The sequence below is a fragment of the Macaca thibetana genome, chromosome 5 (genome assembly GCF_024542745.1).
Source record: "Macaca thibetana thibetana isolate TM-01 chromosome 5, ASM2454274v1, whole genome shotgun sequence".
NCBI lineage: Eukaryota > Metazoa > Chordata > Mammalia > Primates > Cercopithecidae > Macaca > Macaca thibetana.
This window is the reverse complement of record NC_065582.1, coordinates 90623707-90645201: the sequence shown is the minus strand read 5'-3', so window position 1 is coordinate 90645201 and position 21495 is coordinate 90623707. Positions and strand designations below refer to the sequence as shown.

Genomic DNA, 21495 nt, shown 5'->3' with positions numbered 1-21495 from the left:
TAGATTAGATGTTTTTTATTTCTATCTATCTTTTGTTTGACTCTTCATGTAATTGTTTTAAATGGCTATAGTTACAGTCATTCATACATGTCTCATTTGATAACCCATTCCTTCTCAGTAGAATTATGGGAAAGCTCTGCTGCCCTCAGCTGTACCTGTGTTACTTATTACTTTTGGTATAAGATTCTTGAACTTGCCACCGAGTCATTCATCTTTATTGGCATAAGAGATAATATATTTTTAAATATTTATGTTTGTTTGTGTTATACCCACATAAACTCACTGTTCTTTTTTAGTTTTGCCTATTGTTCCGACATTGGCACTTCAACAGTATAGTTGGAATATATGTTCTATTTTCTACACTTACCTTTGTGGAAAACATATATTTCTTAAGTTTCCATGTAAGAATACTTTGGAAAAACAATAATGACAACAAAGTTTAGATTATAGAATACTTAATCCATCCCATTGTGTACTATTTATACACTGAGAGATTCTTTGGGTGAATTATAGCATAAATATTTGCAAGTGGTTTTAGTTCAGTCAGTTTAAGAAAAACACTGAATTCCTAAAACAATTTTTAAGCATAAGAGAAGGCCATACTATATATAATACCTTTAGTGTGCCTCAATTTGTCAGTTTTACATTATTTTTTAGCCTTTTATTGTAATATGATTCATATATTATTCTTTAAAGGGAAGGAATTTAAAAATTCTGGCTTCATCATGGCAGGTGACTTTGTAAAGTATCAGTCAGTATATGTTGGTTTGGGCTGGTTAAACAATGTATTTTTAGGTGTGTTGCCAAAAAGAAAATTGTATGAAACTGTCATTTGTGTAGAGGTTCTGAAAATGCATTTCAAGTTAGATTCCATATTGGTATATCATTTTTTGGTGGTTGTTAGAAAATTGGCCACTTATCACTCTTATATGTCACATCTAAGAAGCAGATATAGTTTGAAAATGAATTCTTTCCAGATATTGCTTGTTAACCTGGACCAACCCTTATCTGAATTTTCTTAGATACAAGCATCTTGGTTTTTAAGAACAAGTCTTTTATTTTTAACTTTGTTAGAGTCACAGTATAGAGTTCCAGAAATCAAGGTAGAGACTCCACAATTTTTATCTTAAAATCCTTTTTCTTAAGCATTCTTGTAGTGTAAAATCAGAAATTTTGGATAACAGATTTTTGTGAAATGGATTGCCATTCCTCTATTGTCTTACTTAATAAAATTCCTCATAATGCTCTGTCACAATTTTATGACAACTCTGCTTTGAAGAGTTTCTTGTAGTAATACTCTAGTAGATGATAGCTATGTTCTAAAGACATCATAGAATTTTTAATGTTTATGCTTTTAATCAGAGGCTGATAAAGGGCATATCACTAACCTCCACTGGTTAAAATAAATACGATACATTGGTATGTTTATTACTCCATGTCCACAGCCAATTACTTTTTTAAGTGATTGGCTGAGAAAGTGGACCAGAATCTTGTTGAGTGGTTTTTTTTGTTTGTTTGTTTGTTTTTGAGACAGGGTCTTACTGTGTCACCCAGGCTGAAGTGTAGTGGCAGAATCACGGTTCATTGCAGACTTGACCTCCCGGGGTCAAGCAATCCTCCCACCTCAGCCTCCTGAGCAGCTGGACCATAGGCATGTGCCACCATGCCTGGCTAATTTTTAAATTATTATTATTTTTTGTAAAAACAGGGTCTCCCTATGTTGCCCAGGCTTGTCTTGAACTCCTAGATTCAAGGGATCCTCCCACCTTGGCCTCACAAAGTGCTGGGATTACGGGCATAAGCCACTGAGTCTGGCCATTGAGTGTTCTTTTCAAAAGAAATACATAACTTCAGAAGTGCAACCTGGCACAACATAGTATACTGATTGGGCATGTATTTCTTGGTAGAAATTGACGATGAAAAAGATTGTATGAACCAGAGAATATGAGGTTGGAAGGTAATTAGTTCATCTTTACTGTGCACAGAGGAGAAATATTAGCATACACTTCTTCGATTCACGTAAACCCCAAATAGGTTTTTGTACATAGAAAAAGAATCTTTAAAAATTAACACACCTTTATGCTAACATTCAAAATTTAGAGGATTTGTAAGAAGTTCCATGGGCGAGTTTAATGTGGGAGGGTAGCTTTGACCATAAATTATAGTAAAAGATTTTTTAGACCTTTTAAATGTATTATTCCTTTATATAATAGACTTAAGACTGATAGGAGGCAAAGGACAGATAAGCAAGATATGACATATCTGTGAATATTTCAGAATTGGACTCTCAAAAGTATTTAATAATAATAGTAATACTTCCTAATGCTAGCTATGATTTTGTGCTCACATAATTTAAGTGTTGTCTACATTATTTCAATCCCTTATGAGATAGGGTTATTTTATACACATGAGAAAACAGAGGCTAAATATCTTGACTGTCGTCACACTTAAGTGATAATAGTTGGATTTTATTCACTAGTTTGTTTCTCTCCTTTCATTTCTTTTCAGTAAATGAGATTTTATGATGGCAGTGGAATGTGTAGAGGTGGTCTGAGTACAGGGGTAGCAGCATGTAACATGAAAGACTGGGCTGGTAACTGATGTGAAAATGTATAAAAACCAGCAAAAGTTGAACTGCTGTTTGTCTGTTCTTCTATAGCAGTTCCCTGCCTTTGACCTGTAGCAGCAACAGACTCATCCGGGGACTTGTTAGATGCAAATTCTTGGATCCATTCACCCAGACTTACTGAATCAGGGACTCAGGAGTGGGCCCAACCATCTGTTTTAACAAGTCCTCTAGGTGATACTGATGAGTATAAAGCTTGAGAACCAAGTTTCAGTCTAAACCAGTACAGAATCAGGAGTTTCGATTAACATTACGCTTTTTTGTTCTTCTGTGTACTTTATCATATTGCAAAGTGTTTATCAAAACTTCCACCTGAGTGCTCTTAACAACAAAAGAGTGAAAGTTTACACCCAAGAGGACCTGGGAAGAGCACTAACCAGAAATACAGAAGTCTCCTGTTCTATTTTATTGATTTTAATTTTGCCCTCTATTCCATAACAGGTACATGTACGTGTTTATTTTAGTATGAAATGCATGTGTGCCCTAGAAAAATCATTGAATAAAGTTGAGACTCCAGAAGAATGCACTGTGTTGTCAAGTAGTTGAAAGTATACCTTCAGACCTCAGTGTTGGAAGCTTAACCTCCGTCATTTTGTAAGAATTATTATCAGTACGTTTTTTTTCTTTTTCTTTTTCTTTTTTTTTTTGAGACAGAGTCTCACTCTGTTGCCCAGGCTGGAGTGCAATGGCGCGATCTCGGCTCACTGCAAGCTCTGCCTCCTGGGTTCAAGTGATTCTCCTGCCTCAGTCCCCCGAGTAGGTGGAATTACAGGCGACCGCCACCACGCCCGACTAATATTTTGTATCTTTAGTAGAGATGGGATTTCACCATGTTGACCATGCTGGTCTCGAACTCCTGACCTCGTGGTCTGCCCCCCTCAGCCTCCCGAAGTGCTGGGATTACAGGCATGAGCCACTGTGCCCGGCCAGTACTTCTTTAAAAACAAGGGCAGTACAAAGTGTGAATGAAAAATATAAATGTCAGTTTGACAACCCACATATAAAAGTGACTCATTCTTTGTATTCATGCCTCATGGTTTTCCTTGTTTTTCAGAATAAAAATATAAAAAGCTAAGCGTTAACACAGGGAGGTTATTAGAGAAAATTCAAACGTGAATATAATGATTTAGTCTAATAAACACTGAGGTGGACTCTACTACTCAGTGTTTTTATTTGGCTTGAAAATTTTGGTTTAAAAGAGTTTTAATAAAATAGTTTCTTCAGGTAGCTGAAAGTGGAGAAAGTAGACATTATGTTTTTTAATATTTGAGGAGATGTGAGGGGGATATAAATCTCAGTGTATATAAAAGAAGATAATTTTATTTTGTGGTTTTCATCACAGCCTGTACTTTATGATGCTGCTGAATAAATGTGTAATTCAAGTAGGTTTGAGAAAGTAAAAGCAAGAAAGTAAAACGTTAACACTCTAGATTTAGAAAAGAATAGAAATAATCAACAATTATTTAATGAATATATTACTACAGTCAAAGGGAACAACATTGGTCTTAGGTGGAAATCAACTTTTTATTTTTATTGATATTGAAATAGAGCAGTACCTATTTCCTTAAAACCTCTGTATTGAATTTCTATATTAACCTACACATGTTTTGCAAAGAAAAAAAAAAAGAATTCTGTGTTGTGTAGGCAAATACAAATATGCAGAAATACTTAATGGCTCCTGCTTTCTGCAGCATAATGGCATCCACTAACTTTGATTTCTATTCGCTGTCATTCTGCATGTATCTTGGTTTCAGCCTCTTTCCCTTGCAGTACTGCCCCCTCCCCGAACCAAAATTTTCAGTTCTCTGAGTTCAGATTACCTAGAGAGAATCTGATTTTTTGCCTGTTTCTTTTTAAGTTCATTGCCATTGTTCTTTAGGAAATCTTTCGAAGTAGACCATTTTTTAGGCTATTGAGTCAGAATCCAGCCAGCTGTGAAAGGTAGCTGATGTGAAACGCAGAGGTATAGGTAGTAGGAACCCCTTTGAAGAAAGATGACTGTCAGCCATTCTGAAGCTTCTCTAATGTAGTATGTATAACATTTTAAACATATTCTTACACATCCCTGGCATTTTTTTTTTAATATATCTGCCTGAAGCATGATAATTTTATGTCTTTAAAATTAGAAAGCGAGGGCTACCACTCTTTGGTTAAAAAAGTAAATTAGCTGAAAAGCAAAAGATTTTTAGAAGAAATTCTTTTTTACTTTATCCAGAGACTGACAGTGACTAAAAGCTGAGGAATGTATTAGCTTTGTTTTATCTTTATATGTTTTTGAGTAAAAAATGGTTCCAAAGAGTTTGATTCCATAATTTTTCTGTAATTATTTACCCTCTACTATTCCAAGAATACTTGAAGCTATTGATTGTAGAGTCAAAATTTTGAAAGATTGGTATCATATAGGCAAAACATAAAAGAAACACAGCAATTCATCAATGTTGCCATTGCCTGAAGAATAGCAGTAACAAAACAAGTAAAATAATAAGATAAACAAGTTTTATTTATGAATGAGTGCAAATCAGACCATTCCTAAATTTCTTGTTTTAGTAATCAATGAAATCACCTTACTGTTGGGAACCAGGCATACTTCAGTGAAAACGATAATGAACATCTGTCTTTAATATGAGTTAGTAGCATGTTAATTTAAGATTTGAAATCTAGACCAGGCCTGGTGGTTCTCACCTATAATCCTAGCACTTTGGGAGGCCACAACGGAAGGATCACTTGAGACTAGAAGTTCGACACCAGCCAGGGCAGCATAGTGAAACTCTGTCTATAAAAAAATTAAAAATTGGCTGAACATGGTGGCTCATGCCTGTAATCCCAACACTTTCGGAGACTGAGGCAGGTGGATCACGAGGTCAAGAGTTCAAGACCAGCCTGGCCAACATGGTGAAACCCCATCTCTACTAAAAATACAAAAATTAGCTGGGTGTAGTGACACTAGCCTGTAGTCCCAACTACTCGGGAGGCTGAGGCAGGAGAATCGTTTGAACCGGGAGACAGAGGTTGCAGTGAGCCAAGACTGCGCCATTGTACTCTAGCCTGGATGACAGAGCAAAGCTCCGTCTCAAAAATAAATAAATAAATAAAATTATCTAGGCCTGGTGGTACACGCCTGTAGTTCCAGCTACTCAGGAGGCTGAGGTCAGGGAGGATCCCTTAAGCTCAGGAGTTCGAGGCTACAGTGAGCCATTATCATGCCATTGCATTCCAGCCTGAGTGATAGGGTAAGGCCTTGTCTCAAGGAAAAAAAGATTTGAAATCTATGAAGGGTGTCAAGTAACAATTAACTAAAGAGGTCGATAAGAAGATTGGTGTGTCCTCTCCTATAGATGGTCATTGAATTCATGAAAATGTATAGGATTATTCATTTTCTTAGCATGAGTAGTAGGATACTTAATACTATTGAGTTTGATAACATCAGTGATAAACTCAAAGCTTAGTTGTTGAGATAGGAAATAATCTCAATCAGAAGTTTACATGACAGGGGATTTTTCAGTGATAGAGTAAGAAAGAAGGAGATGATAGGAATTAAATCCTTTATTTAGGGAGAGAGGAATACCTCTGTGATTTACAGCTATTTTAGGCGGAAAAGAAGTTGTCTCAGAGGTGACAGCTGACAGAATATCCTATATGGTATGCTCTAAGAATTTGAAAATGAAGGGAAAGAGAGGGAGGATTGCTTATGAGGGTACCTGTGGAACAAAGTAAGGGGTAGACCACCTTGATAGAGGGAAAAGGTAGTGATTTTTCTAGTAGGACAAGGTATAGATGGATAAATTAGTTCTTTGTTAACTAACTTTATTAACCAGAACATCCTTATGGTGAGTTGTGATGTCCAAAAAGGTAATTCAGTTATTGGTTATTGGAGAAATTTCACCAGTTACATATTTCCTTATGTTTTGTAGTAGTCCATCATGAGACACTGTAAAAAAAAAAAAAGTTTTTCTAATCATGACTGTGGTGGTATCATGGGGAGTTAATACATAAGAGAATGGCATGCCATAAAGATAAGGAAAAAATGAATTTGAAATTTAAGAAATCTTAACATTTGATTCTTTAGACCTGTAAATGTGTGGGTATAGCAGCAGATATGAATGAGCCATAAAATGGATTTTAATAAAGGACGGGAGTGAAGATAAGAAGAGGATGATTCCACCATATCTTACCAATCAAAAAGGACATATTATTTTTTAACGGTTCACTGAAACCTTTTTTTTTTTTTATATATATATATAGGCTATATATATATAAATATATGTTTATATGTATTTAATAACATATTACATATATAAACAAATATATAAACATATATATATTTATATGCATATAGCCTATATATATATATATAGCCTTTTTTAGAAAACAGTGAAAAATTAGACATTATGATGGCTTAGCTTATAACTCTAGTACTTTAATTATCAGGCTCATAGAAATACATTGCCATTGTTTCCATCATCACACATAATGCTTCCAAAGCACATCCAGTTATTACGAGAAGATAGTGATAAATTAGCTATGACATAAGTTAATTAAAAATCCCTTTGGTTTATGGCAGAGACTGTCAGCAAACAAAAATATGACCCCAGTCAGTTTTGTGTATTTTATGAAGCATTTAGTAGGGCTATAACAGGGTACTTTTGAACAGAAATGTACTCTTCAAATATTCAGCCACCTTTTCAAAGTGACTTTTAAATACTACATATTAAAAGTAGGTATTTATTTTATTAGGGGAGGTGATTTATGTAAATTGTGAATTGTTAGATTTTTAATTAATATGTCTCTTATTTTCAGAGTTTATGCGAATTCCATGTGTGGATGCTGGATTGATTTCACCACTGGTGCAGCTGCTAAATAGCAAAGACCAGGAAGTGCTGCTTCAAACAGGCAGGGCTCTAGGAAACATATGTTACGATAGCCGTAAGTGTTGACATCTCAATAATACACATATATTTTTAAGAATTATGATATTCAGACTAATCTACTTTGGTGTTAGCAGTGACTTTTCTAGGCTAAAACACTAACATGGGCCAGCGTGATTTAGCACTGCTTATTTAGCAGAATTTATGGAGATTCGGGTCATTGTATTCTTATCTAAGAAATCACAGGAAATAAAATGTTTTCCTCTATTATCACAAATGATATTTTCAGAGGAAATTAAGTCAGTTTCTAAGAAATTGGGGCTTTAAGTTTAGACAAAATACATATGTGCATCTTCTCAATTAGGTTTCATTGAAGTATTATCTCTGAATGGGAATGCTTATGGACACAATTTTTTAAAGTTTCTACGTCTGTCCAAATACATTTTTAATTACTTGCAATTCAGTAAAACCAATCATAAAAACCATTCTCTTCTCAAAAGCTAGATTGGCCCATTGCATTCGCATTGACTCCATTCCTATTTGTCATTATATCATTGTCATCCTCACCACCTTCTATAATATACTGTTCTACTAGGCAAAAAGAAAGCAAGAACTGGGGTATGGGTATATTGTAACAGCGTTACAATTTCTACTTCCCCTTTCTACATGTAAACAAAATACAGAAAAATATTTTAAGTATATTTAGCTTAACTAGGCTTATTCTGATTTTCCTTAGAGTTCTATTTGCTGAGCCAAAACACATATTTTATCATTCACCTGTAAAGCCTCCTAGGAATTTAGTTTTATTTCTATAACAAGGATAACTTTTAATGCTTATTTTTCCCATTGAGTGTTTAACTCAAATGAGTTTTATTTTGTTATAAACACACAAGATTTGGCGCTTTTATAATAGGCAGTCCTTCAAAAAGTGATTTGTGCATATGAGCCAGAAAGAAAGGACATAAATATATTCATTTATGATATAAGAAAGAAGTAGGGAAAAAGATTGAAACTACAGTTATAACTTATATATAGCAGTAGTGGTAAAGCTAGCCTCATTTATTCTCCTTTTCTTACTTTTTCTGAAATAGGAGTTACAATAGCCATAAGTATTGAAATATCAGTAATTAATCTGAGGACATAGATGTCTTAATATGAATTTTAACTTCAGTTTTCAGTCCCCAATATAGCCTGCAAATCTGCCTATCTGCTCCTTCATTCCAGTTCTTTTTATCATAGGGTATTAGCTTTATTTACAAAATTCTATTGCTTTATGTTTATAATTTTGTGTTTTCTTATTTAGGATTTTTATTAAGCACCATAGTTTATAATATCAACTTTCAAGATTGAATCATTTATTATATATTTATATGATTAATGTTAGCAGTATATATTAGACCTCAGCTGAGTAGTAGTCAAAGGTTAGTTACATGTACTTGGAGAGTATTGATTATTACTGTTTTTATTGTTACTTTTCTGTGTTTGTTACTAGAATTTAAGGGTACCAAAAGTATTCTTTAAACCTTGTTCATTTTAGTTATTCTTGAATTATACATTGTTTGAACATAGACAATATTACCTGTTTTGAGAACTTTTGTCCTGGAGTTTTTCCTATTAATAAAATAGGAGAAATACACACAGTGATATTTTGTTTCATATTGCTTTGGTTTTTAATGGGATAGAGTAATTTTATTTCCTGTGTATTCTAAAGAACCTTGAAGTTAGGGTAATAAATGTCTAGTTAAGATTATTCTTTTGATGAAACTGAAGTCCATTATTATAGTATTTATTATATCTATTTACTTTATCTTATGGGATATACAATATAAAGTTCTATGGATATCCTTTAAGTTATGAAGTTAATTTGTTTCTTATTATAAATATTTATGACCAACTTATCTTCATTTAGTTCAATGGAAGTCATAGCTAAATGATTAATTAAGCATAGTAAATACAGGCCATATTTTTATACTTTTAAACTTTAGTTCAGGAAATGAAGTTTGAAGTCTTAAAAGTGAATGTAAGAAGTGATTTATTACTTACTATAAATCAGGTGATGAAAATGTATTGTGCTATGCTTTCATATGCATATAATTTCCATAGACTGCATGCTTTCTTACCCTTTTATCCTGTGAACTTCTTAGTGATTTCTCTAGAATGATTGCAGGACAATTACAGTGTTTATACTTGAATTACAAGAATAATATAAAACCCTGTAAATGTGATGGTATGTGGTTGATTGGGGAATTTACTTGAAATGCATTTCTCAATTTATTTTGTGACAACTGGATAGTTTTCCTTTTTAAACAAGTTTTTAGTGGCTTTTATTTTAATTCATCAACCTTCTTCACTCTCGGGAATGTAATGCTTCGTTTTTAAAAGGAGTATAGAAAACTACATGATAGCCCTGTGATCAATACAAATAATCTTTTTCTTTCAAATAAAGTATGTTTTAAAGAGTTCATATATTTGTGTTTTATCAAACTTACCTATGGGGCTAATCAGTTGATTTCCATTTTGTTAATGTACTCCAGATGAATAACTTTTTTAACGTAGGTTTATTCAGTATGATCGTAGGCTTACAGTAGATAGTAAAGTTGATGTAAATAGAAAGTGGTATAAAGAATTCACTGTTAGATCACTTCTTGGCCTTTTGGCTAAGATCAAGTGTAGAATTCACTATTGGAGATAAAAATTTGACAAATTCATACATGTTCTGTAGATTTTTACTTTGACACATGAAAAGTAAAGCATTTGCTAGCATATTTCAGTTAGCATAGTGTATTTGAAAGGAAGTGAGCTCCAACTGTAGAAAGAATTACCATAAAATCCGTGGAAATCTTTGGAGAAAAACTAGGTCAGATTTCAATTTTACCAGCCTTGACAGTGCCCATTTTAGGAACTTTTCCTAATGAAAGAAAACGGCCTTATGTAATCCTAACTTGAGGTAACAAACTGGCATACTGCTAAATGGGACGGAGTAAAGTTTTGTTGCTGATGAACTTTTTGAATCCCAGTCTCCCTCTTGCATATAGAGATGAAAGAATCACTGGCTGGGAACGTTTTTCATTTAAAATGCTTGATCTTTTTTCTTCCAGAGAGCTGCAAGGCACTTCATTTATGGATTTCTCTTTCGAAGTATCCAAACAGACTTCTGATATAAGCAATATTTTAAAATTCTTCTGCCCTTTAACTTTGCCAAAATAACTCTTTTTATGAGAATTTTGACATCTTTCAGATCAGACAAGAAAGGAAAGTTGTATTTCAATTTGGAAAGAAATAATCAAAATTGTGTGTTTAATGGGATATACCAGGGAATGTGGTTTTAAAGCGCAGTAGTATCATATTTCAGAAATGCGTGCCTTTGGCCTGTTTACACTTCCATTTCAAAGGTGTTGTGAAAAAGAGGATTATGTTCTTATATAGCTGTCTTTGTGGCATTCCTCATTTCATTGATTTGTTTATGCAACTGTGCACATTTTAAATTGCTGATATACTTTAATGGCCTTATAGTTTTAAAAAGCTTTTTGTTAAATTCCCATCCTGTATTTATAATTCCTGGGGATAAATTGGTGATTTGAGACTAGTGTTCTGTTTGTGGATATTACTGCTTGAGGTAAGGAAATAATTGTTACTTGATCTACTAGTTGAAAGATATTAGTAGAGGCCAGAAGAAAATGATTACATGAAATTAAATATTTGTGCCTTTTTATACACGTAGGAAGAATAATGTACAAATCAAATAAAGATGTTTTAAAATTAAACAAATATACCTTTTTATAGAAATAAAGTGAATGCTTACTATGTAACTGGTACTATTATTGGAAAGATATGCACACTTAAGCTTATATGATATGCTTGCATACATGAGATAAAAAGTTGTATTCTTCCTCGCTGATGAGTAAATAAATATTAAAATGAGGTGGTAATCAGGCTTGCCAGGGCCAGTGTTTATGACGTGAAATATTGTTTATTCATTGACATCAAGTATATATGGGAAGGATGCTGAAACATATGCATGTATCCATTTGTATATTGGTGATTCTTGTGCTACACTATTTTAATATAAAGGCTTTATATATAAAAATTCTTTATATAAAAATAGTGTAGAAGGAATCATAGTTCTTACTGCAAATGCTGAAAAATAGTTACCAATAATTCTACAATATTTTATCATGTAAGTTGGTCAGAAAAGTATATATTAATATAATGCAGACATACTTTGAAATCGCCAAAGTAATCAGAGTATATTTGCAACAGTTATATTCAAAATGGAACTATTTATATCCATCATTTAAAATAAATGCTTATTTCAGTGATATCAATTAGGTTATTTGATGAGTTATATTAGTTACGTTATTAAAGTCTCATGTAAGTCTTTGTATTTATTTTCTGTGTTACTCAGTTTTAGAATAAAATAGAATTATCAGTCAATAAGTAGCTTAAAAATAAGATTCTTCAGTTTTCATCAATCTGTTGTATTTTATGAGTTTTATTTAAGTACATCATGTATATAAGAATAAGCAACAATATGTTACTGCTACTTTTAAAGATAGTAGTTATGACTGTTATCACGTGAAAGCATTCCACTATAAAGACATTCTAAATATAGATTGAAGTAGATGTTGTTTTGTGACACTGTTGTAAGCTCTAAAAACAAGCATATACCATTAAAGAACTTTTTAAATGGTAGAGAAAGTAAAATGAACAAAGGAACACAACTTGAGGACAATTACAGAGCACACATTATATGTATTTTTTTATCAGAATGAAAATAAATAAGAATATTAACTGTAGCTGTTTTTTAAAGAAATTAACCAAATAGTGCATTACTTAGAAAAGAATTCGTTTACAAATTAATATAATTATAAATGTATAAAATTTTAATATAACCCCTAGAAAGTGGATATGGCAAATGAATGTGATTTACAGCTCTACCATTCACTAAGTTGTCATTTAATTTTTCTGATTTTAGTTTCCTTATTAGTAAAGTAAATTTGTTTGGATTAAGTATGTTTATATGAAAAGTGTGTGACTCAATGTAATACATACAGCAACATAGAAAAGATATTTACATAAAGATATTAAAGCCAGAAGCCATATAAAGAGAAGCAAAGATAAATCTGGTGGGAAGCAAGGATAATATGCTTAACTGTGTATAAGCACTGATTTCACTTGAGCTTCTTGGCAGCTTATGTGGAAAAAAAAAACTTGATATACCTTGTAATTTTTATTTTATTATGGAAAGGAATATTTTAGTTCTTTAATCAAAAAACTTTTGAGACAAAATAGTAGGAGGGACTTATCAGGGTGTCATTAATACCCCAAATGATTCTGTGCACATACCTAGTTACAATATGTAAGGATATTTACTGGCATTACAGTGTCCCTAGTGACTGTTCTACAAAAGTTGCCCAGATGTTTTCCATGTGATTGTTTCTTGTACTAATCTTCAACAGAATCTGGGAAATAATACTGAGAACATTACAGAAGGTTGTTGTATTTGGGTAGTATATCCCAAGTGTGTTGTTTTTTGGTGGCTAAACTTGCTTAAAGGATTCGGTTTAAAAATTTGAAAAAGTTTTGACTTGAATATATTTCCTAGTTCATTTTAAAACCAGAATACAATTCTGGTTTCCATTCATTGTACTTTGTCCTTTTCTCTCTGTTGTGTGATATATCAAGTTGTATTTCTTGAGACCAGAAACCATGTTTATCTTTGATTTTTGAGCCCAGTATCAGTTTGATGGAAACCTGACTAGCATGAAAGTGAGTATTTTAAAATACCACTTTAGTTGTGGTACACAAATCTGTACATATGTTAGAATTGCTTAGAACCATGCATGGCCATACACATACACTAATGCATATAAAAACTGATGAAATATGAATAAGGTCCAACATTGTACCAATGTCAGTGTCCTGGTTGTGCTATTGCTTAGTAGAGTTATGCAGTGTTACCGTTGGAAGAAGCTGGATAAAAGATATGTGAGACCTTTTTGTGTTTTTTTTTCTTTTTTTTAAATAACTTCTTGTGAACCTCTAATTACTTCTAAATAAAAAGTTTTAAAACTTCACCTATCCAGAAAGCCTATATATTCTCTTCTCTATGGGAAATGACCTTGTTGTTTCAGCAGTACCTGAGGTAGGAGGTGGGGGTAGCAGGTATATATACACATACACACAAAAATTTAAAGCGTAGCTCACAGCAATAATTTTAATGAGTTTGTGCAATTAATGTGAAAGACAGAATTCCCTGTAATTTTTTCTCCCTCCAAATTGGACTTTTATGGAAAAAAAATCAACAAAAAACTAACAGCCCTAAAATAAGATTTAGGGAGTAGGAATTCATATTTTTGGGGTTAGGACCCAGGGACAAAAGCAGAGTAAATTTCTTAGAAGGGGAATAACTGATAGGGAAATAATATAGACCAAAAAAGTGAAATTATGAACTCAAGTAAACAAGTTGGTGTTAAAATGAGAAAGGACATTTCTGCCATAGAGAAAAAAGAAGATAAATGAAAGTATTGAAAAAACCTTAATTAGTAAAGAGGGCACTCAAAGGTGTTTCTGGGTATAGTTCTATCTTCCCAGTAAGGTAGACGTCAAGCTCATCTGTTAATAAAAGTCAACACCAGAATGATGGTAGGAAGTGTGTGGTTTTGGGGGAAAGTTCAGAATTGGGGCTGTGGAACATGTAAATCATGAAGATATGATTTTTTAAAATAGCCAAATAGTAATACAGGTGTGCTATGGTAGAGATCTTGATTGTGCATCCATTAATGTATAGTGTGCACTTAAAATGTCTATAGGCTAAGGAATTATTTTGACTTTATATGTGGACAGGAAGGAGCCTCTGAAAGTAACTTGAAGAAATTGGTATTTTCAGTTTTGTAACATCATATAGTCTAGTTTTGGAATGGACAGAGATGTGAGGCAGAGATTTCAGGAAGCCGTTATAGGAGGCCAAGTGTGGTGTGGTAAATAGTGACTGCGGCAGAGAGAACGGAATTATAATGTGAAGTGAGAGACAGTACTCAGATAGTTATCAGTTTGGCTGGTTCTTACATAGCACTGTACCAGGTTTAAGCAATGTTAAGTACTCTATCTCTTCAGATAGTTTACACTTTGAGAAACTATGATCTTTCCATTTTTGTACTTGGTATTAAATTTAAATCCCTCTTTTATTAAATGGTATTCAGAAATGCAAGATTCTATAAAGTTTACCTTAAAAATTGTAGGACAAAGAACACATATTACTGCTTTTTTTCCCATGCTTGATTACTTTCCAACTACTATTTTATAAAAAGCTAATGTCTTAGGGAATACATGAAATAGTAATTTCTGAGTCATTGTTCTTAATTTTATAGATACGAAAGTAGAAGCAACCTGTGAGAGAGTATTGCATATACCAAAAATATTAGATGATTTTTCTTGGATTCAGTAAGAAGTCATATATGATTGCCTTCCCCTGCCCCACCTCACCCCCATTCTCTGAGTCAGAAGGCTGAATGGCTTTAGAATTTTCCTTTCCTCATTAACAGGACTTAGGTAGGGTGGGAAAAGTCTAATTATAGAGGCCTATTTGGGGGTTTAAAAACATTTTTGGTCTAGATCTGTTTTTTCTCCTTACCTTTACCACTCTCATTTCACCTATTAAAATTTAGATATGTGAAACGTAAGATTTCCAGTTTGCTTGTTGAAACCCTATCAACACATATTATCCACTGCTCTTTTTAATAGGGTTTTGTTTAAATTTTTTTAATTTTCTTATTTGTAAACAAGTTGAAGTACTGAGAACTTTCTCAACTTTTGATCAACATTTTCCTTGCTACAAGTAGGGTTCATTTTCCTTGGTGGTGAGGAAATATGAAAAATAAATGCTAGTAAAAGTGAATAATTCAGGGCCAGGCATAGTGGCTCGCACTTGTAATCCCATCATTCTGGGAGGCCAAGGCAGGTGGATCACTTGAGATCAGGAGTTCAAGACCAGTCCAGTCAACATGGTGAAACCCCATCTCTTATTTAAAAAGAAAAAACTAGCCAGGCATGATGGCATATACCTGTAATTCCAGCTTTGGGAGGCTGGGGCATGAGAATTGCTTGAACCCAGGAGGCAGTGATTTGAGATCACAGCATTGTACTCCAGCCTAGGTGACTAAGACTGTCTCAAAAAAAAAAAAAAAGTGAATAATTTACATTTTTCCTGCTGAGTAAAATGTTTTTACCCTTTGAGAAACTATGCTGTCGTCAATTCAGATTAAATTCTATATCATAACTATATATACATTTTACATTTGCTCACACACGTATATATAGTCTAGCATAATTTAAGTATGAAGTAGTTTGGTACAAAAACAGCTTTTATATTTACAATATTTATAAAAGCTTTTGATCTTGAACAATTGGAGTAATAAATTGGAACAATAAATTACATACATTATTATTTAAATGCTATGTAAAATTCACTTTCGGTAATTTTTGGAAATAATTGAGTTAAATGACTATGATTTGTTTATAAACTAAACATATTCAGTCTTTTGCTAATAAAATGATACAGAAATATAAAAATATAGGAAGTAAAGAAAGCTTTAGCCATTTCTTTAGGAAATGTATTGCCATTTATGAATCCTTTATTAGATAAAGGGTTTTTTAAAAAGTAGAATTATTGAACAGTTTAAACTGATATGAGAAATCTGTTGGACTACAGAAATTAATACTAGTATCAGCAGGCACACCAAAAACTGTGTCCATCAAATGCTGGGCCATAACCTCATGCTGTATCCTTGGTACTAGTGCTTTGGGAAATGAAAGATTTAATTCATTTTCTTTTCCTGATCTGGCATTACAAGTGTAAATGTATATACACCTTGAAATTTTCCCACCTAAATGCAGGTTTTTAAACCTGAATATAATATCAGAAAATTGCAAGTTGCATGCTTCTCTTCTGATATGTGTGCACTTAACAGTCATGGTGGCTTTTTCTTCATGACTCACTTTTGTAATTTTACTTATGTAATATGTTACAGCTTTTGCTTTTATATCTAGTCTTTCAGGGATTTTGCCTGAATCTGGAAGGTGAATAAATTGTGTTTTGAGTTTTAGAAATGATACTGGTGAGCTTTTTTATTTGAATGCTGAAAACATTCAATTATGTCTAAGGTACGTAATGGAAATTCACTGTTGGCAAAATTATAGGGGGAAATGTAAGCATTAGAATTTAATTTTCTTTCCTAGTAGACTTCATAAATACATTTTAACTTTGACTTGAAAAACATCGTAGGGTCTGGATGTGGTGGCTCACAGCTGTGATCCTAACATTTTCGGAGGCTGAGATGAGAGGATCACTTGAGCCCAGGAGTGCAAGATTAGCCTGGGCAACATAGCAAGATCCCATCTCTACAAAAAATAAATTTAGCTGTGCATAGTGGAGCACTTCTGTAGTCCTGCTACTCAGGAGGCTGAGGTAGGATGACATGAGCCTGGGAGTTCAAAGCCGCAGGGAGACATGATTGTGCTACCACACTCCATCCTGGGTGACAGAGCAAGACCTTGTCTGAAAACAACAACAAACCCAATGTAGGTATGTCTATTACTGGTTCCCTGCTCCAGGAACTTGGCAAAATTAAAAGCAGTATATTTAATAGGAATGGAAAAAAAGTCTTCATAATCATGCAGATCAGAATGGCCACTATTTCAGACTTAGAAAAATACGTTGCTGCTCATGATTTACATCACTGGCTTTTAATCTCTTTGAGTGTGAAAACTTCCTTTTTAACACCACAAGTTATTGTTCTCCCCCTTTGAGGATGTAGGTCACATATTTTATAGTAATGACTATACTTACAAATGTATGTACTGAGAAGATATGAAATAATGAGTAAATGCCAGGAAATTCTCTGTGTCTTTGTATTCTTTGGTGTATACGTACAACGATTTAATCCACAAATATTGATTGAACAAACTCTGTTTAGGGGACACTGCCTGTGATGGGGATTATGGGGGGAAATATGAGTAAGATGTCTCTATCCTTGTGAGGCTTTCACAGGAGGAGGTAGATAATAAACAAATACTACAGAAAAGATATTTATAGATCGTGATGATTGACATCAAGGGAATACAAAAGGTGATGTATAATAATGGAGTGTATTTGAGTGTGAAGAAAGTTCTCTCTGTGGATGTTAATTAAGCTGAGGTCTGGAAAATGAGAATGAGCTAGCTAAGAAAAGAGGAAGAATATTCCTTATAGAAGTGTAGTAATTGAGCTAAGTGTGGTGGCTCACATCTGTAATCCCAGAACTTTGGGACCCCAAGGCTCAAGGGTTGCACGAGGCCAGGAGTTTGAGACCAGCCTGGCCAACACAGTGAGACTCTGTCTCTACAAAATAAAAAATGAGCCGTTATGGTGGCACGTGTCTGTAATCCCAGCTACTCTGGAGGCTGAGGTGGGAGGATCACTTGAGCCCAGGAGTTCTAGGCTGCAGTGAGCCATCACACCACTGCACTCCAGCCTAGATAACAGTGAGACCCTCTCTCAAAAAAAAAAAAAAAAAAGTGTAGTAATTGTAAAGCCCTGAGAGGGGAAGGGATTTGGTAGAAATTCAGAAAGGAAACCAAGGTATGTGAGATACTATGAACAAGGAGTTTTGTGTGATAAAGTTCAAGAAACAAAAGTGTAGATGATAGAAAACCTTGTGAATCATCTTAGAAGTAGTGAGAAGTTGTTGAAGGCAAAAAGTGACATGACCTGATTTGGATTTTAAAAACATCACTGTTGGAGCTACATGGAAAAGGAGTTGAGAAGGATGGAAATTAAGAGTTAAGAAGGGAAGCATTGAGACTAATTGAAAGACGTTTGTAATTGTCCAGGAACAACATAATGGTAACTTGGATTAGGTTATGGTAGTGTGGAAAGAGGAGGAACTTGGAAAGTGTTTAGAGTGATGGATTGGATTGGGAATATGAGAAAGGGAGAAATCAAGAGTGATTTCTAGGACTTGAGTACCTGGACAGAAGATGGGGCAATTTGCCGATGTAGGAAAGAACAGAGGTTGTTTTTTATTTCTGGGTTTTTCAGTTATTGCTGCTTTTTATTTTGTTTTGCTGCAGGCATTATTAAGTCTGAGATTCTTCGCAGAGGCACAGGAAGAAATGGCACATAGGCAATTTCAATATCTTTATATTCTTTTACATTTGGGGAATAAACATTCAAAAAGTTAAAGTAATCTGCATTTAGCAAAATGTTAACTGTTTCTTAGATAGAATATGTAGATTCAAGGGAACCAAGAGAAATTAGAAAGCTTAAGTGAATAAAGCTACCTTGAAGTCATAGTTTTTTACGTAGGAGGGAATTTAAAAGTCATCTTAGCCACCCCTGCCAAATTTTATAGATAAAAAACTGAGACCTGAAAATTCAAGTGACTTTTCAGAATCCACAGTTAAATTGGTGATAGTGTTGATCTAAAAACCAGGTCTCAGGTTCATTGTTTCTGTAAATATATCTGAGGAAGTTATCACTGTCGAATACATAAATGCACTGTCATTAAATACATTTATGCTGAATGTGAATAATTCTGAGCATGCGGGTTTTGGAATATGTTTTAAGGATTTTACTAAAAGCTGTTCTTAAGCCAACATTTTGTTTAATTTGTTTAAAGATCACAAAAATAAAATTAACCTAATTGAAAGAACATAGAGTAGAACCAAGTGATGGAGGAAAAACTTTTTACATTTTTCCAAGTATAAAAGCTTTATTTAAAAAATATATATATATATATGATGTGAGGGCTGGGTGTAGTGGCTCATGCCTGTGATCCCAGCATTTTGGGGAGGCCAAGGCTGGAGGATCACTTGAGGACAGGAGTTTGAGACCCACCAGAGCAACATAAGGAGATGCCATCTCTACAAAAAAGTAAAAGAATTAGCCTGGCGTGGTGGCACACACCTGTAGTCCCAGCTACTCCAGAGGCTGAGACTTGAGCCCAGAACGTCAAGGCTGCAGTGAACTCTGATCAGGCCACTGCATTCCAGCCTGAGTGACAGAGCAAGACCCTGTCTCAAAAAATAAAATAATACTGTCCTAATTGTTCTGAATAAATTTGCTCTTTCCTGTGATAGTGATATAAGGAATTTATACACATCTAATATTTTTTAAAATGTAATTTTATCACTTTTGTTCAATTTTTCTGATTGTTAATATGCCCTTTTAAATATATCTAATTTATTGGCACAGCAGAGTAAGCTTTTCAATTTAGTAGCTCTCTAACAAAATATTTTCTCATTCTGTGCTTTAAGTGAAATAGAATGGGGATGAAAGTGGCAAAACCATATAAACATGTCCATGAGCGCAAAAAAGTCTTTAGTGACCTGAGAAACCTTAACATAAACAGTAAGAAGCAAATAATAGGACAGAAACGAACAGATTCTTTACTCAGAATGTTTGTCATTTGAAGTGAATACTAAGTGATTGTTCTCTTTCTCTCTTTTTTCAACATAATATGAGTCAGTTAATAAGTATTTAATATATATGTAGTATGGTTTAGCTAATATATATGTGATATGGTTTAGATTTAGCTCACCCAAATCTCATATTGAATTCCCCCATATTGTGAGAGGGACCCAGTGGGTGGTAATTGAATCATGGGGGCAGATCTTTCCCATGCTGTTCTCATGATAGTAAGTCTCATGAGATCTGATGGTTATTATAAGGGGGACTTTTTGCACACAAGCTCTCTTTGACTGCTGCCATCCATGTAAGACATGACTTGCTTCTCCTTGCCTTTGAAGCCATGATTGTGAGGCTTCCCCAGCCACATGGAACTGTAAGTCCAATTACACCTCTTTCTTTTGTAAATTGCCCAGTCTTGGGTATGTCTGTATCAGCAGTGTGAAAACAAACTAATACAATAAATTGGTACCGGGAGTGGAGCGCTGTGGAAAAGATACCCGAAAATGTGGAAGTGACTTTGGAACTGGGTAACAGGCAGAGGTTGGAGCAGTTTGGAGGGCTCAGAAGAAGACAGGAAAATGTAGGCAAGTTTGGAACCCTACAGACTTGAATGACTTTGCCCAAAATGCTGATAGTGATATGGACAATAAAGTGCAGGCTGAGGTGGTCTCAGATGGAAATGAAAAACTTGTTGGAAACTAGAGCAAAGGTGATTCTTGTTACGTTTTAGCAAAGAGACTGGCAGCATTTTGCCCCTGCCCTAGAGATTTGTGAAACTTTGAACTTGAGAGACGATTTAGGGTATCTGGCAGAAGAAATTTCTAAGCAGCAAAGCATTCAAGAGATGACTTGGGTACTGTTAAAAGCATTCAGTTTTTTTTTTTTTTTTTTTTTAATTTATTTATTATTATTATACTTTAAGTTGTAGGGTACATGTGCATAACGTGCAGGTTTGTTACATATGTATACTTGTGCCATGTTGGTGTGCTGCACCCATCAACTCGTCATTTACATCAGGTATAACTCCCAGTGCAATCCCTCCCCCCTCCCCCCTCCCCATGATAGGCCCCGGTGTGTGATGTTCCCCTTCCTGAGTCCAAGTGATCTCATTGTTCAGTTCCCACCTATGAGTGAGAACATGCGGTGTTTGGTTTTCTGTTCTTGTGATAGTTTGCTAAGAATGATGGTTTCCAGCTGCATCCATGTCCCTACAAAGGACACAAACTCATCCTTTTTTATGGCTGCATAGTATTCCATGGTGTATATGTGCCACATTTTCTTAATCCAATCTGTCACTGATGGACATTTGGGTTGATTCCAAGTCTTTGCTATTGTGAATAGTGCTGCAATAAACATACGTGTGCATGTGTCTTTATAGCAGCATAATTTATAATCCTTTGGGTATATACCCAGTAATGGGATGGTTGGGTCATATGGTACATCTAGTTCTAGATCCTTGAGGAATCGCCATACTGTTTTCCATAATGGTTGAACTAGTTTACAATCCCACCAACAGTGTAAAAGTGTTCCTATTTCTCCACATCCTCTCCAGCACC

General features: G+C 34.2%; 1 protein-coding gene and 1 pseudogene across 7 annotated transcripts in view; both read left to right on the top strand.

The window, feature by feature from the left end:
• RAP1GDS1 (Rap1 GTPase-GDP dissociation stimulator 1) overlaps positions 1 to 21495 on the top strand; it is a 171708-nt gene that overhangs the window by 71828 nt on the left and 78385 nt on the right. For 6 of the 7 annotated variants that reach the window (XM_050791348.1, XM_050791345.1, XM_050791347.1 and 3 more), the window contains one exon: positions 7424 to 7549. In XM_050791348.1, the coding sequence (XP_050647305.1) occupies positions 7424 to 7549 (126 nt within the window). Of the gene's footprint in view, positions 1 to 41; positions 3221 to 7423; positions 7550 to 21495 lie in introns of those variants that run through there. The other variant, XM_050791350.1, reaches the window with a different exon arrangement.
• On the top strand, positions 10129 to 10257 carry LOC126955910 (uncharacterized; annotated as a pseudogene).